Consider the following 12,295-nt stretch of genomic DNA (forward strand, 5'->3'; position numbering starts at 1 on the left):
CTCCACCTGCAGCTCCTCCCCGTCCATCTGCTCCTTCTCCAGCAGGATCTCAGCCGTGCGGTGCAGCACTGAGATGTTGTTCTGGATCAGGTCCTTGGCCCTGCGGTACGCCCGGTCCACCAAGCTCTGATGTTATGCGATTGGGAGGGGCAGGAGGGGATGGGAGTGAGGCATGTGTGATGCGTGGGAGTGGGAAGTGGGAGTGTGTCATGAGGCTGGGAGGCTCTTAATTTCATCAAGCAGCGTTTACTGGGGCTGCTGCCTGGGCAGTTGCGGGGGTCGCTGCTGCGCCTGCTGCAAACCCAAAATAACATCGTCCTGCCAGGCGAGGGATCCCTCCGAGATACAGATGCCGCTGCGGCTGCGCCAGTCTGACAGGGAGTGGCGGGGCCCACCCCCTTCGACGTCTCCAACCACCCACACTCTGCCCCGCACCTTGACCTCCTTGTCGATGATATCCTGCGTTTCGCCCGAGCAGTTGGCGGGCTGCGCCATCTGCGCGCCCAGGAAGGACCCACCGCCGGACTGGCTCCAGGCTACCTGGCCCAGGGAGTCTGAGAAGCCCATCTGCTCCACCATCATGCGCGCGACGCGCGTGACCTGCTGGAAGTCGCCGCTGGCGCCCGTGGTCACGTTGTCCGGGCCCAGGATCAGCTCCTCCGCCACACGACCCCCCAGGGCCACCGACATCTGGTTCTCCAGGTAGGACCGGCTGTACAGCCCATTCTCCAGGCGCTCCTCGCTGGGCGCGAAGAAGGTCAGGCCGCCCGCGTTGCCGCGCGGCACGATGGAGATCTTGCTCACCGCGTCGTACTCGGGCATCAGCGCGCCCACCTGGGGAACGTTGGGAGGGGGGGGGGGTGTTGATGAACTGGCATGATGTTTGCGTAGGGCAGATCTACATTGTGCTCACCTGTAGCCAGGGCTGGCGCATCCCGCTTCATCAGCCACAGGAAACGGGGAAACCACTCCAGGCAAGCAGCCATGAAGCAACGCTGCAACACCCCACTGGTCTCAGTGCACTGGGCATTGTGCGCAGCCCGACAGCCTCCTCTCGCCTTCCTCCCCCCTCACCAGGGCGTGGCCACCCTCGTGGTAGGCCACAAGGCGCCTCTTGGACTCCGACACGACGGCGCCCTTCTTCTCGGGGCCAGCCACCAGGCGCTCGAGCGCATCCGCGATCTCGTCCTGGGGAGTGGGGGAGGCACGCGGCGGGCGGGGATCGAGGGGCTTGGAGGAGATGCATACCACCTACACACGCCTTCACGCCTGGATGCCCACAACTGCAACCTCAGCAGAGCTGTCAGTGTGCACTGCAGCCCAGAACCTATTGGTTTGATACCCCGAAGTAGCAAGCACACCCTATTCTCCCAAGACCCCCCCCCCCCCACACACGCATTGCACCAACCTTGCTGATCTCGCTGAGTCCCCGCCTCGCTGCCAGGATGGCCGCCTCATTCATCAGGTTCGCCAGGTCGGCACCGGTGAAACCTGGGGCATGGACATTGCGGACTGTTGATCGAGATACCTCTAGGGGACGGAAACAGCACGACACCAGCTCAACGGTCACCCTCCTTCTCAGCCCAGGCGCGTCACCAACAATACGACCCCACCCACCAGGCGTCCGGCGCGCGACCTTGTCAAAGTCGACGTCCTTCCCAATCTGCTTGCCGCGGGAGTGCACCTGCAGGATGGCGATCCGGCCAGACACGTCGGGCCGGTCCACGGTCACCTGGCGATCGAAGCGGCCTGTGTGGTGGGAGGTTGAAAAGAGGCAAAGGGGGGGGGATTCCTGGTGAGGCCAGTCCAGAGCGCCTGTCGACATCTCGACAGGTCAGCCGCAGCACCCTCGATCAAGGAAATTACGCACGATGAGCACAGTCCCAAAAACATTCAGCACAGGCCTGGGAAGATGATGGAAAATCTGCAATCGCAGCAGCCCATCCATCACCCCTCTCTTGCCCCATTGAGAATGAGACACCCCACACCCAGCACCCCATCACACCTGGGCGCAGCAGGGCGGAATCCAGCACATCCGGCCGATTGGTGGCAGCCAGGACAATGACCCCTGTGTTCCCCTCGAAGCCGTCCAGCTCCGTTAGCAGTTGGTTGATGGTCTGCTCGCGCTCGTCGTTGCCGCCGCCCATGCCTGCACCGCGCTGGCGCCCAACCGCGTCGATCTCGTCGATGAAGATGATGCACGGCGCCTTGGCCTTGGCCTTCTCGAACAGATCGCGCACGCGCGAGGCGCCCACACCCACGAACAGCTCCACAAACTCGGAGGCCGCGCAGGAGAAGAAGGGGGTTCCCGCCTCGCCCGCCACCGCCTTGGCCAGCAGGGTCTTGCCGGTGCCTGGCGGAGGGGGTGGCGGAGGGACACTGATTGGTGGTTGTCACCCTGAGACCTTGAGCATGCAGTGGCAGCAGCGCCCACTTTCTATGGACACGTGCTGACCTGTGGGACCAGGAATTCGATCGGCAGGCAGACACACGTCTGCCCATCGACTGCCACGGCGTCGGCAACACCACGGCACCAATCCCAGCACACAAGACACCCCAAACACCAGACCATGAACACACCTGGGGGCCCGACCAGCAGGGCACCCTTGGGGATCTTGGCGCCCAGCTTGGTGTACTTGTCCGGGTTCTTCAGGAAGTCGACCACCTCCTGCAGCTCCAGCTTGGAGTTGTCGCACCCCGCCACATCATCAAACTTGACCCCGGTCTCCGGGATCTCCGCAAACTTGGACTTGGACTTGCCAAAGTCCATGGGGCCGCCCATGCCGCCGCCACCAAAGCCGCCGCCCGCGCCGTCGCCGGAGCGGCGGAAGAGGAAGAACAGGCCGGCGAAGGCCAGCAGGGGGAAGAGCAGGTTGCCCAGCAGGGACACAAAACCACCCTGTGGTGAGGGTGAGGGTGAGGGTGGCGGGGTGTTCAGGCTGTGGTCGCCTGGTTTGACCTTGTGGTGAACGAGCACGCTCCTCGAAGGACTCACCCCCGCCACACGTTTTCAGCGCAGCACATGACCCTTTGATGTCCCCCCACCCCAACACACACACACACCTGCTGCTCGCCCTCCGACACCGAGATGTCCACCCCATTCTTGGCCAGGCGGTCCACCAGCTCCGGGTCGTTCACGGCATTGACCAGCGCCCTGCGCCCGTCGATGGCGGTGAGCTGCAGCTGGGTGCCGTCCTTGGAGAAGCGCACGCGCTCGATCTTGCCAGACTCTACGGCGTTGATGAAGTCGGAGTAGCGCCACTGCGTGCCCTCCGGCAGGCCCTGGTCAGCCTTCTTTACCTCGGTGCCGTACAGGGGCGGCGCGGACTGTGCGTCGCCAGGTGACAGGGAGGTGGTGGAGGGCGCGGTGCCGGGGCGCTCCACGTTGGTCAGGGTGGGCAGGGGGGGGGTCTGGTAGTCCGTCGCCGCCAGGGCGGGGCTGGCAGAGGCCAGCAGGCTCACCAGGGCAGCCGCGGCCGCGGCCTGCTGTGCTGCTGGCCCTGGTGCCTGGGGGCCCTGTGGGCGTGGAGTGGGGGGAGAGACTGTCACATGCATGCACCTTGCATGCCGCGCGGGCACATGCGGCGTGGTTGAGGCCATGCCAGAGCGCGTACACCCCCCGGAGCTCCAGGACCGCACACCCGTCTCCCCGCCAATCACGCCGTTTCACGCCATCCCGCACCCAGCCCTGCGAGGGATTCCATCGTACCTTTGCTGCGCGGACAATGGTCCTGACCAGCGGGCGCCCGGCCCTGACGGGAGCGAAGGGCTGGGTCCCACGGAACCTCACCCCCACGGGCGTGGTGCCGAGTACTGTTGGGCTCTGCATGGACAACATAATATCGTTCACGGGGCCGAAAATGAAAATAATAAGACATCGGTGGCTGGACACTGTCCCTCTTGGGCGCTCTGTGACCAGGCACTCCGGCGGAAGGTGTCGATGGTGTGAGAGCGATCTAGTGGACCACTTCCCGCCTCATATTTGGGTGCGGTGGATCACGTGAGCATGGGGCACCCCGGATGCCGTGGGAAACCATGCCTCCTGTCACCTTGAACGAATCCTGCCTGTCGCTTCCTTACACCGCGCCGGGGGTCAGAGTGTGTGGGTGACGACCTCCCTGCCCTCCCCGCCCACCCCCAGCACCTGCCCCGCCCAGGCAGCGGCCAGCAGCTTCCCCTCACCCGCCAGCGTGTGCAGCGGGATGCTGGCCCGCACGTCCCACAGCCGCGCCGTGCCGTCGTGCGAAGCGGAGGCCAGCAGGTGCTCCCGCCCGCCGTGCCAGCACAGCGCCGACACCCAGCCGGCGTGGCCGCGCAGGCGCTGCGGCGCCACGTCCTCCCCCCGCTCGCGCGGGTCCCACAGCCGGAGCGGCGCCTCCGCGCCCGCCACCGCCAGCGCGCCGCCCGGCCCGCCCGCCGCCACCGCGTACACCGCCTTGCCCGTGGTCAGCGTGTCCACGCCCGCCCCCGTCTCTGCGTCCCAGATGCGCACGCTGTGGTCCCAGGAGCCGCTCGCCAGCCGGCCTGTGGGTGGCACGGGTGGAAAGGAAGGGGGGCGGGTGCGTGGACGTTGTGTGTGCTTTGGATGGCGGCCTCGGATGGAAGAGGAAGGGTAAGCTTTGGCCAGGAGGGCGCACGAGGCGCGCAAGGCTCCCCGCCAGGAGCGCGCTGGCCACGGGGCGGCTGCGGTCCCCCGCCCGGCCTCCTCTTTCCACCTGCCACCATCCCCACCCCCTTCCAGAAGAAACAACACGCACCTTCCCGTGTCCAGCTCAGCGAGGACACGGCGCCGGTGTGCCCCGCCAGCTCGGCGGCGCTGGCGTCCAGCACCGGCGCGGGTGCGGCCGCCTCCGCGCCCTCCGCCTTGCCCACCCGCCGCTTCTTTGCGGCCGCGGGCGCGGGCGCGCCCGACGCGGCCGCCTCGGCCGCGTCGGCGCTCCGCCACAGGTGCAGGCCCCGGTCCCAGCCGCCGGAGGCCAGCAGGGCGGAGTCCGGGGAGAAGGCCAGCGCCGCCACGGCGTCGGTGTGCCCCCTCAGGCTGACCAGCTGCCGGGGGGCCGCCGGCACGGCACCCCCAGGCCCCAGCTCCCACACGCCCACGCAGCCCTCGTCGCCGGCGGCGGCCAGGCCCAGGCCGCCCACCGCCAGGGCTTTGAGCGGGCGCGCGCTCGCCACGAACACGGAGGCGACGCCGCCGTCGCTGCGCACGCACCGCACGGCGCCGTCGTAGCTGGCGCTGATGAGGCCCTGGGCACCGCCGACCAGGGATCCGATCCTGGGTGATGAGAGGAGGGGTGGGTGTGGTTGAGCAAGGGGTCTGGAAGCGCCGGGCGTGAGGAGCACGCCGCCGGGGGCGGCTTGGGTGTGCTCGGGGACGCCTGCACACCGCAGGCTGGAGGTAAGGAGAGCAGTTGGCCTACCCATAACCCCTGCGCACCAGTCGTCGTGGGGGGTGCGGGGGCCGGGGCTGGGCGGCAGCTGCAGGGGGATGTACTCGATCTCAGTGACCACCTCGGCCGAGGCTCCGCGGGCAGACAGGTGCTCCTGCAGCGTCCCCCTCAGCAGCTCGTGGTTGATCAGGAAGTCAAATGGTTTGGCCATCTCTGTGGTGGGTCCGTGCTCAAGAGGTGTCTCATGAACCCAGGTTTCATGTGCAAGCCGCATGACCCATGGTATAGCCCAAGGGTGGTCCTGGAGCACCCTGATTGCCCCTCTGTCGAGCAGTGGTACCCACTCATCCCGACATCCTCGAGCATCGATTCGTCGTCCATCAGACGCAGTGCGGAACCCTGTACAACTCACCCAGGTCCAGCAAGTGGTTGATGATTTGCGACAGGCCATACCGGGTGAGGTTGGCTGGCACGGTCTGAGGGGACAGGCAGGACCGATGCAGTTGAGGAGAGGCACGTGCATGATAACTTCACAATAATACATGCGCTTCTCGCCCAGCCTCCTCACCAGGGCAGCTTCAGGCACCCGCAGCTCCTTCGGGAGCTTCGTGACGAACTTGCATGTTAGCTGTGCACCCTCGTCCGCCACCTCGGAAGCGTCCACCATGATGTATGGAAGGTGCAATATACACAAAAGAAATGGTAATGGCCTGTAATAGGTCATGTCCCGATGCATTGAGAGAGGGAAGCGGTGTAAAGTGCCGACCGCCCCGTGACGTGGCATTGCGCGCGCTAAATTGAGAGCCCCTGTGTACGGTGTACCTGGGCCCAACGCTTGATCACAGGCAAAGACAATCATTCGCAATACCGCTGCATTGTGCGTACTCTGCGATTCTGATCCCCGCTTAGGCCCCGCCTGCCGGGCGATCCTTCAACTCTGAGAGTGACTGCACCACCGCTCCCAAGCGAGGTAGAATCACGATTTGATCGCCAATACAGGGACCTGATTGCCCACAAGCAATGCCTTCGGACGCCCAGGAACGTATTGCGCGTCTCGAAAGGACATGGGAGTCCCTGTGCGGGCGTCTGGCCGCTCTGGAGATGGCCACGGGGCTGCCCACTCCCCCTGCCGTGAAGCCATCCCCCCTAGCAGCCTGCATGCGTCCTGAGGACACCACCCCAGCCGAACACATGGGAGAGGGCGCCTCCCCCACTCAGCTGCGCCTGGCGCAGGAGCTGCTATCGCGCGGGGTGACCCGCTTTGCCTTCCAGCGAGTGCCCGAGCCCTACTACTCCTGGCCGCTGGAGGGCAGACGGCAAGCGCTGGGTGCAGCGAGTGTCTACCACCTGTGAGTGATTGGAGATGGTTGTAGGACTTGGGATTTGATTGCATGGGGGTCTGGCGCTTTGTTGGCAGCACGATGAGCACACCTCCATCCATCATTGCTTGCTCTCCCCCAGGTGCAAGAGTATGGTGATGGTAAATACCAAGGCCCATGCCAGCGTGACAGACTGCTCCGACCCCCTGAACCCCAAGTACTACATGATCATCGTCCAGGCAAGCAGCTTGGGTGAATGGGAATTGTCTTGGTGCTTGTCTAGGAACTTGAATGGAGATGTCGGGCGCTCCACTGTTGTCGAGACCCTGGCAGCACGCATCGGCCAGAGCGCCTTGCAGTTCATTCCTCAACAGGCCACCCACTGCTAATCCTCTCCGCTTGCAGTATGCTGCGCGACTGAATGCAGAGAAGCTCAAGGCGTGGGCACATGCGCTCAAGAACAGCGAGATCCCCAAAAAGTAGGCTGGCGCGTGAGGTGTAGGCTCTAGGGACTTGGGATTATTATATGAAGAATCCATGTATTGTCCAAATCCTATCCCTCATCAACTGATGACGGCAAAGGGTCCCGCACGATACTTACCCGAGTGGTATAACAACATCCCATGCAGGTATTACAACCTGCGCCTTGCACCCGAAGAAGATTCTGGACGGCTGACGGGGTTCATCCACAACGCCGTCACGCCCATCGGGTCCCTCGCCCAAATACCAACAGTTTTGTCGCACAGGTCGGGGAGGGCGAGCGGGTCCCCTGATATGTTGTTCCCAAACAATGCATTGTACATCGACACTGGCAGTTGTGCAACCATGTTGTTCCTGCCTGTGGCCAATGCCACTCCAAAAATACTGAAGGCTCCTACACATGAATGCCTGCAGGATCGCGGCCCTCCCAGAGGATACCTTCTTCTGGCTAGGAGCAGGAGAAGTGGATCTCAAAGTGGGCCTCTACGTCAAAGACTTTGTGCGTGCCTATGGCGCGCATGTGGTGGACTGCACCTACGACGAGGTGCCTGAGGACCTCCAGAGCATCTCGGACTGAGGTCTGGATGATGGCAGTGGCACGGTTTGCTTGAGTGGAATCAGTTTGTGCTCGTCATATTCGGCAGTGCTGGCCTGGGGAACTCCCGGATGAGTCCCCCTCCACACATGAAAGATGGTGCCGACCATACAGAGCACCCCTGAAAATGGCCACGTGAGCCAATCCTCATGCGAGGGGCGATTCCGGTAACGACCATTAGGCTCGACCAGCGAGTCCCTCTTGCGTCAGTTGTGACTCCCAAAATCATCTTCAGGAATGTAATGCGAGTCATGGGACTTACTGGACGCTGGAGGCGTCGCGCAGTGCCGATCCAGTGAGCATCGGGATTCCCACCCCGTCATGTGCCCCACCATGACTGGCTGGAGGGCCACGCCCCCGCATGCGGGACCGGCGTTCACCTTCAGGGCCTGGCACAGGGCGCTGGTCCCCTCCAGACACGGCGCATGCCTGCCCCGGTGCAGCAGCGTGCACACCTTCCAGTCCCCCGGCAGCCCGGTGTGGGGTCCCGAGGGGCAGCCCGGCCCGGGCTGCACCACACGCATGCTGACCAGCATCGGCATGTCTCGCCGGGAGGCCCAGCGCATGGAGGCCCTGTACCCGGCCCAGGACCAGACGGAGGCCATCCTGACCCTGCTGGCGGACGGGCCGCGGGTGCCGGTGCGCGTTCTGCCCGAGGTGCTGCTGGCCTGCCCAGACATCCTGGCCCTCACCCCCAAGGCCCTTGAGGAGCAGGTGCGGGTGGTGCGGGGTGTGTGGGAAGCAGTGCCTGGTGGACACAAAGCCACTCTCAGGAGAGGGCTTGACGCAGGCCCAGATGCACGGCTGGCCATGCCGGGACCAATGGGCCTGGCCAGGTCCTCGACTACCTCCGCCCCCCCCCGATCCAACGCTTCACCGCCTCCAGCCACACCCCTCCCCGTTCCCTCTGCAGATCGACTGGCTGCGCGGCATCTGGACCACGGGCCACGGGCTGAGCACGGCGGTGCAGGTGGCCCCCGACCTCCTCCTCCCCTCCTTCCCCGAGGTCTGGGCGGCGCGCCAGGCCGCGCTGGAGCCGCTGGGCTTCACCCCCGCGCAGGCGGAGGCCATGCTGCGCGCCTGCCCTACGCTCTTCACCGCGCCCGCGGACGAGGACGCGGTTCGCGACGCGCTGCTGGGCGCTGGCGTGCCCGAAGGGGACCTGGGGTCGCTGCCGCCGGCCTTCCTGGCCGCGCTGTCCCGCTCGCCCGCCTGCCTGCAGGCGCAGGGCGCCATGGCCCTACGCGCGCAGCTGGCGCGCCTGGCGGCCTGGGGCGTGCCGCACGCCGCCGCGCGCGAGGTGCTGGGCGCCTGCCCCGCCCTGCTCTCCACCCCGCCCGCCACGCTGGCCGCAGCGGTGGCGGCGCTGGAGCGCGCGGGGCTGGGTGGGCCCGCGCTGGCGCGGGTGATCGCCGGCTGGCCGGCCGTGTTGCGCGCCAACCCCAACACCATCAACCTCACGCTGTCCCTGCTGCGCTTCTGCGCCGTGCCCCTGGCCAAGGTGGTGGAGTCGCCCATCGTCTTCAAGCCAGACCCCATGGCCACTACCGGGCCGCGGCTGAGCTACCTGGCCACCTGCAACCCGCAGGGGTGAGGGTGTGCTTTTGTGCGCGCGCGGGGGGGGGGGGCCGGAATATCGAGGGACACTGGGCATCTAGGTGCGGACGCAGTGCCACGCCCAGGACTTTGCACCATGGGGCCGCTCGCCGATGCATGCTCTAAGAAGGAGAGGAGGGGTGGTGTCAGCAACTAGGTAACCCTTGGCCTAGTAGGAGTACACACTGATTGGACACTCCCATTCTTACGCGCCTCTCCCTCCCACACCAACAACACTCGTAGGTTGGAGAGGTACAAGCTGAGCAGCATTGTGACCACCTCGGACGAGGAGTTTGCGCGGCGCAGGACCTCCCAGCCCGTGGACGAGTACAGGTGCGCACGGTGGTCCATCAGGGGTGACATCCTCGCATTCTGTTCCCTACCTCATGCGCACCGTCGCTCCTGCCCCCGCCCAGCCATCACTTCGCACAGCCTTAACCATACACACACCCTGCCTACCTGACCTCACTCCTTCACCTGCCCCTGACATTATCCACACCCACTGGCTTACAATACAACAGGGTGTTCAAGGAGAGGTGGCTGCGCCTGACCTGGCAGAAGCTGATGGAGCGGGCGGGGAAGGGCGACGCGCAGGTCCCGCCCGACGGCGAGTCACTGGCGCGCGCCATCCGGCGCCAACTCCTCGCCCTGCCCCAGAAGGCTGAAGAGCCCCGCGAGGCGCCATGACGGCCCATTGAAGCAAGGATGACTCATGGGGGGTCCCTCGCCGCGTCGCCCGCAGCAGGAACCCCACCTCCCAGGGCGCCGCCGCCAGCCCCGCCCCCGCAACCCCAAAGTCACAGCCTCTGGTGGTGCACCCAGGAGTTGAAGAGGTGCAGCGCGCGCTCGGGCTGGGTGTATGGCACCATGTGGCCCGCCCCGCGCACCGTGGCGAAGGTCAGCCCGTGCGAGTAGCGCACCGTCCAGCCGCCGACCTGGCGGCTAGCGCTGGTCCAGGCCCGCCATGGCTCCGCCACCTCCAGGGCCAGGCCGTGGATCCAGGCGCGGGTGCCGGTCACGGGCACGATGGCGTCGACATCGCCTGTGCATGGAGAGGGGGAGAGCTCTTGCAGTTAGGGAGGGCGGTGCGTGGAATGCTGGCAGGACCCTGCACCTGCCTGTGAGGGTGCAGGCGCCCAGGCCCCGCCGGATCGAGGAGTGGCCCCAGGCAGGGTGCACATTCCTGTGCACCATTCTCATTGCCATCCCATGTTGAATTGTCAGTTGCTGTCATGGGGGGACCCCAGGGACGACCAGGGCCCTCCTCAGTGCCGTCGATCAAGCGAAGTGTGAGCAGCATGTACTTGAGAGTTAGGCAGGGCGACAGGGACTACATAACCCAGCCCAGCCATCTCCCAGAAAACTCCTCTCAGCTCACCGCTGTACACAAGGAGCTCCAGGTCTGCTTCTAGGAGGTGGTGCCAGACAGGGAGCATGGAGCTCAGCAGGTCCTCCCTGGTGAATGAAAAGGGAGGGACTCGGGTGGATGAGGCAGGCATCTGATGCGGCGGCGACGCGCTGGCGCCTGAAGCGTTGGGTTCCGAAGCCATACCAACGAGCAGCCCGCCCCCACTCAGCCCAGCGCCGCTGCAGCTGTCTGAGCCCTCCCTCTCCTGGAGACCCTCCCGCCTCTTCCCTAGCACCCTCCCGGCAGCCCACCTCGAGTACTGGATTTCATGCGTGCAGCCGGTCCAGCGCTTGGGCGCCAGGCCCGGCACAACGTGGAGGGCGCGCTGCACATCCTCCCTGTTCAGATAGGTTTCCACCTCGTTGTCGATACCTGTGAGGGCAGAGGGTGCAAATTATGTGGTGGATGGGGGGGTGCTGAGATCTGAGCACGTTGCCCGCTGAGATGTATGCAGGCCGCGGCCTTCAGATAATTAATTTGAAGGAGTTGTCACTCCACCTCTACGAGCCACGCCACCTCTCTCCCCGGCTCCTCTCACTCACATGGGTCGTACTTGTTCTTCAGCACCGCGGCAGCCGTGGACAGGCCCAGGGGGTGCCCCTTCAGCGCCCGGCCAAGCGCCAGCGCGGGGTTGGAGGCGTCGGGCGACAGGCACACGTCCGCAAAGATGTCGTAGATGTTGATGCCCCTGATCTGGTCCAGGGCCAGGCTCACGAACTTGTCACACTTGGGGGTGTTGACGGCGGTGGCGTTGAGGGTGGGGGCGAATTCCTATGGGCAGGGTGGGTGGGTGGGTGGGTTTGGGTCCAATAGGGTACAGAGGCAGAGGTGACAGGATGAAATAGACGATGCAGGCAATGCATTCGACCACTTTCAAGGTGACTCGGACCATCTGAACCTCTCCTCTCTACCCCACTTCCACCCAACCCCCACCCATCACACCCATCACACCCACACACAACCCACCTGTTGCAGGGGCCCGACACTCCCAAAGTCGCAGTACTTCTTGATGCCCTTGTAGGCGGTGAAGGAGATGAGGCCGTGGCTGAACCAAAACTCCAGGGCACCGTGGTTGTCCAGCTGGGCATCCGTCCAGGCGTTACCCACCAGCAGGCCCTTGAGGTTGATGGGGGGGGCATCGGCGCCTTCATTGCCCCTGAGGATCTCCAGCGCCAGGGTCGGGACGTAGTGGCCTGCGGGTGGTTGGAAGTGTGGGTGGCGAGGGCTGTGCCAGGCACCCTGAATGCCTAGGTCATGAACTTTGGGACAGTGGAACGCTCGTAAGCAGGTCTGGTCTTCCAAGACATCCTCCATTCCCACAGACCAACCATCCCGGGACTTACGCACCAGCATAACTCTCGCCCGACAGCCAGAACTTGTGGGAGCGGTAGTGGGGGAAGCGGTCGAACCAGCGCAGCAGGAACTCGTGGTTGTCCTCCGCCGTCCTCTTGTCGCCTGGGAATGTTGGACGAGTAAATGGAGTGAGCGCCTCACATCAAGATGGTGT

General features: G+C 65.0%; 5 protein-coding genes across 5 annotated transcripts in view; 2 read left to right on the forward strand and 3 right to left on the reverse strand.

Moving 5' to 3' along the window:
- F751_0993 (ATP-dependent zinc metalloprotease FTSH 5, chloroplastic) overlaps nucleotides 1-3,829 on the reverse strand; it is a gene marked incomplete at both ends in the record, with an annotated part of 5,012 nt that extends 1,183 nt beyond the window's left edge. The window contains 9 exons of the mRNA XM_011397865.1: nucleotides 7-126; nucleotides 436-834; nucleotides 1,075-1,188; nucleotides 1,409-1,491; nucleotides 1,618-1,749; nucleotides 2,006-2,353; nucleotides 2,581-2,899; nucleotides 3,064-3,516; nucleotides 3,710-3,829. Coding sequence (XP_011396167.1) covers nucleotides 7-126; nucleotides 436-834; nucleotides 1,075-1,188; nucleotides 1,409-1,491; nucleotides 1,618-1,749; nucleotides 2,006-2,353; nucleotides 2,581-2,899; nucleotides 3,064-3,516; nucleotides 3,710-3,829 — 2,088 coding nt within the window. The remainder of the gene's footprint in view (nucleotides 1-6; nucleotides 127-435; nucleotides 835-1,074; nucleotides 1,189-1,408; nucleotides 1,492-1,617; nucleotides 1,750-2,005; nucleotides 2,354-2,580; nucleotides 2,900-3,063; nucleotides 3,517-3,709) is intronic.
- A 264-nt stretch (nucleotides 3,830-4,093) lies between these two features.
- F751_0994 (Ribosome biogenesis protein WDR12-like protein) lies at nucleotides 4,094-6,057 on the reverse strand (the record flags this gene model as incomplete). Its single annotated transcript, XM_011397866.1, has 6 exons — nucleotides 4,094-4,345; nucleotides 4,433-4,524; nucleotides 4,758-5,275; nucleotides 5,438-5,603; nucleotides 5,803-5,866; nucleotides 5,959-6,057. 6 exons carry the CDS (start codon nucleotides 6,055-6,057, stop codon nucleotides 4,094-4,096), a joined length of 1,191 nt encoding a protein of 396 aa, XP_011396168.1.
- Nucleotides 6,058-6,548: 491 nt separating this feature from the next.
- Nucleotides 6,549-7,766, forward strand: F751_0995 (hypothetical protein; the record flags this gene model as incomplete). The annotated part of the gene is made up of 5 exons (XM_011397867.1): nucleotides 6,549-6,739; nucleotides 6,852-6,942; nucleotides 7,115-7,188; nucleotides 7,339-7,455; nucleotides 7,604-7,766. 5 exons carry the CDS (start codon nucleotides 6,549-6,551, stop codon nucleotides 7,764-7,766), a joined length of 636 nt encoding a protein of 211 aa, XP_011396169.1.
- Nucleotides 7,767-8,105: 339 nt separating this feature from the next.
- On the forward strand, nucleotides 8,106-10,067 carry F751_0996 (hypothetical protein; the record flags this gene model as incomplete). Its single annotated transcript, XM_011397868.1, has 4 exons — nucleotides 8,106-8,498; nucleotides 8,698-9,374; nucleotides 9,624-9,713; nucleotides 9,902-10,067. The coding sequence occupies 4 exons, from the start codon at nucleotides 8,106-8,108 to the stop codon at nucleotides 10,065-10,067; spliced, it is 1,326 nt and encodes a 441-aa protein (XP_011396170.1).
- Nucleotides 10,068-10,177: 110 nt separating this feature from the next.
- The window catches only part of F751_0997 (Serine carboxypeptidase-like 22), a gene marked incomplete at both ends in the record, with an annotated part of 4,084 nt that continues 1,966 nt past the window's right edge, over nucleotides 10,178-12,295 (reverse strand). Inside the window, 6 exons of the mRNA XM_011397869.1 lie at nucleotides 10,178-10,422; nucleotides 10,759-10,835; nucleotides 11,040-11,160; nucleotides 11,331-11,559; nucleotides 11,755-11,981; nucleotides 12,136-12,243. Of these exons, the coding sequence (XP_011396171.1) occupies nucleotides 10,178-10,422; nucleotides 10,759-10,835; nucleotides 11,040-11,160; nucleotides 11,331-11,559; nucleotides 11,755-11,981; nucleotides 12,136-12,243 (1,007 nt within the window). The remainder of the gene's footprint in view (nucleotides 10,423-10,758; nucleotides 10,836-11,039; nucleotides 11,161-11,330; nucleotides 11,560-11,754; nucleotides 11,982-12,135; nucleotides 12,244-12,295) is intronic.

Source organism: Auxenochlorella protothecoides, assembly GCF_000733215.1.
Source record: "Auxenochlorella protothecoides strain 0710 unplaced genomic scaffold scaffold122, whole genome shotgun sequence".
NCBI lineage: Eukaryota > Viridiplantae > Chlorophyta > Trebouxiophyceae > Chlorellales > Chlorellaceae > Auxenochlorella > Auxenochlorella protothecoides.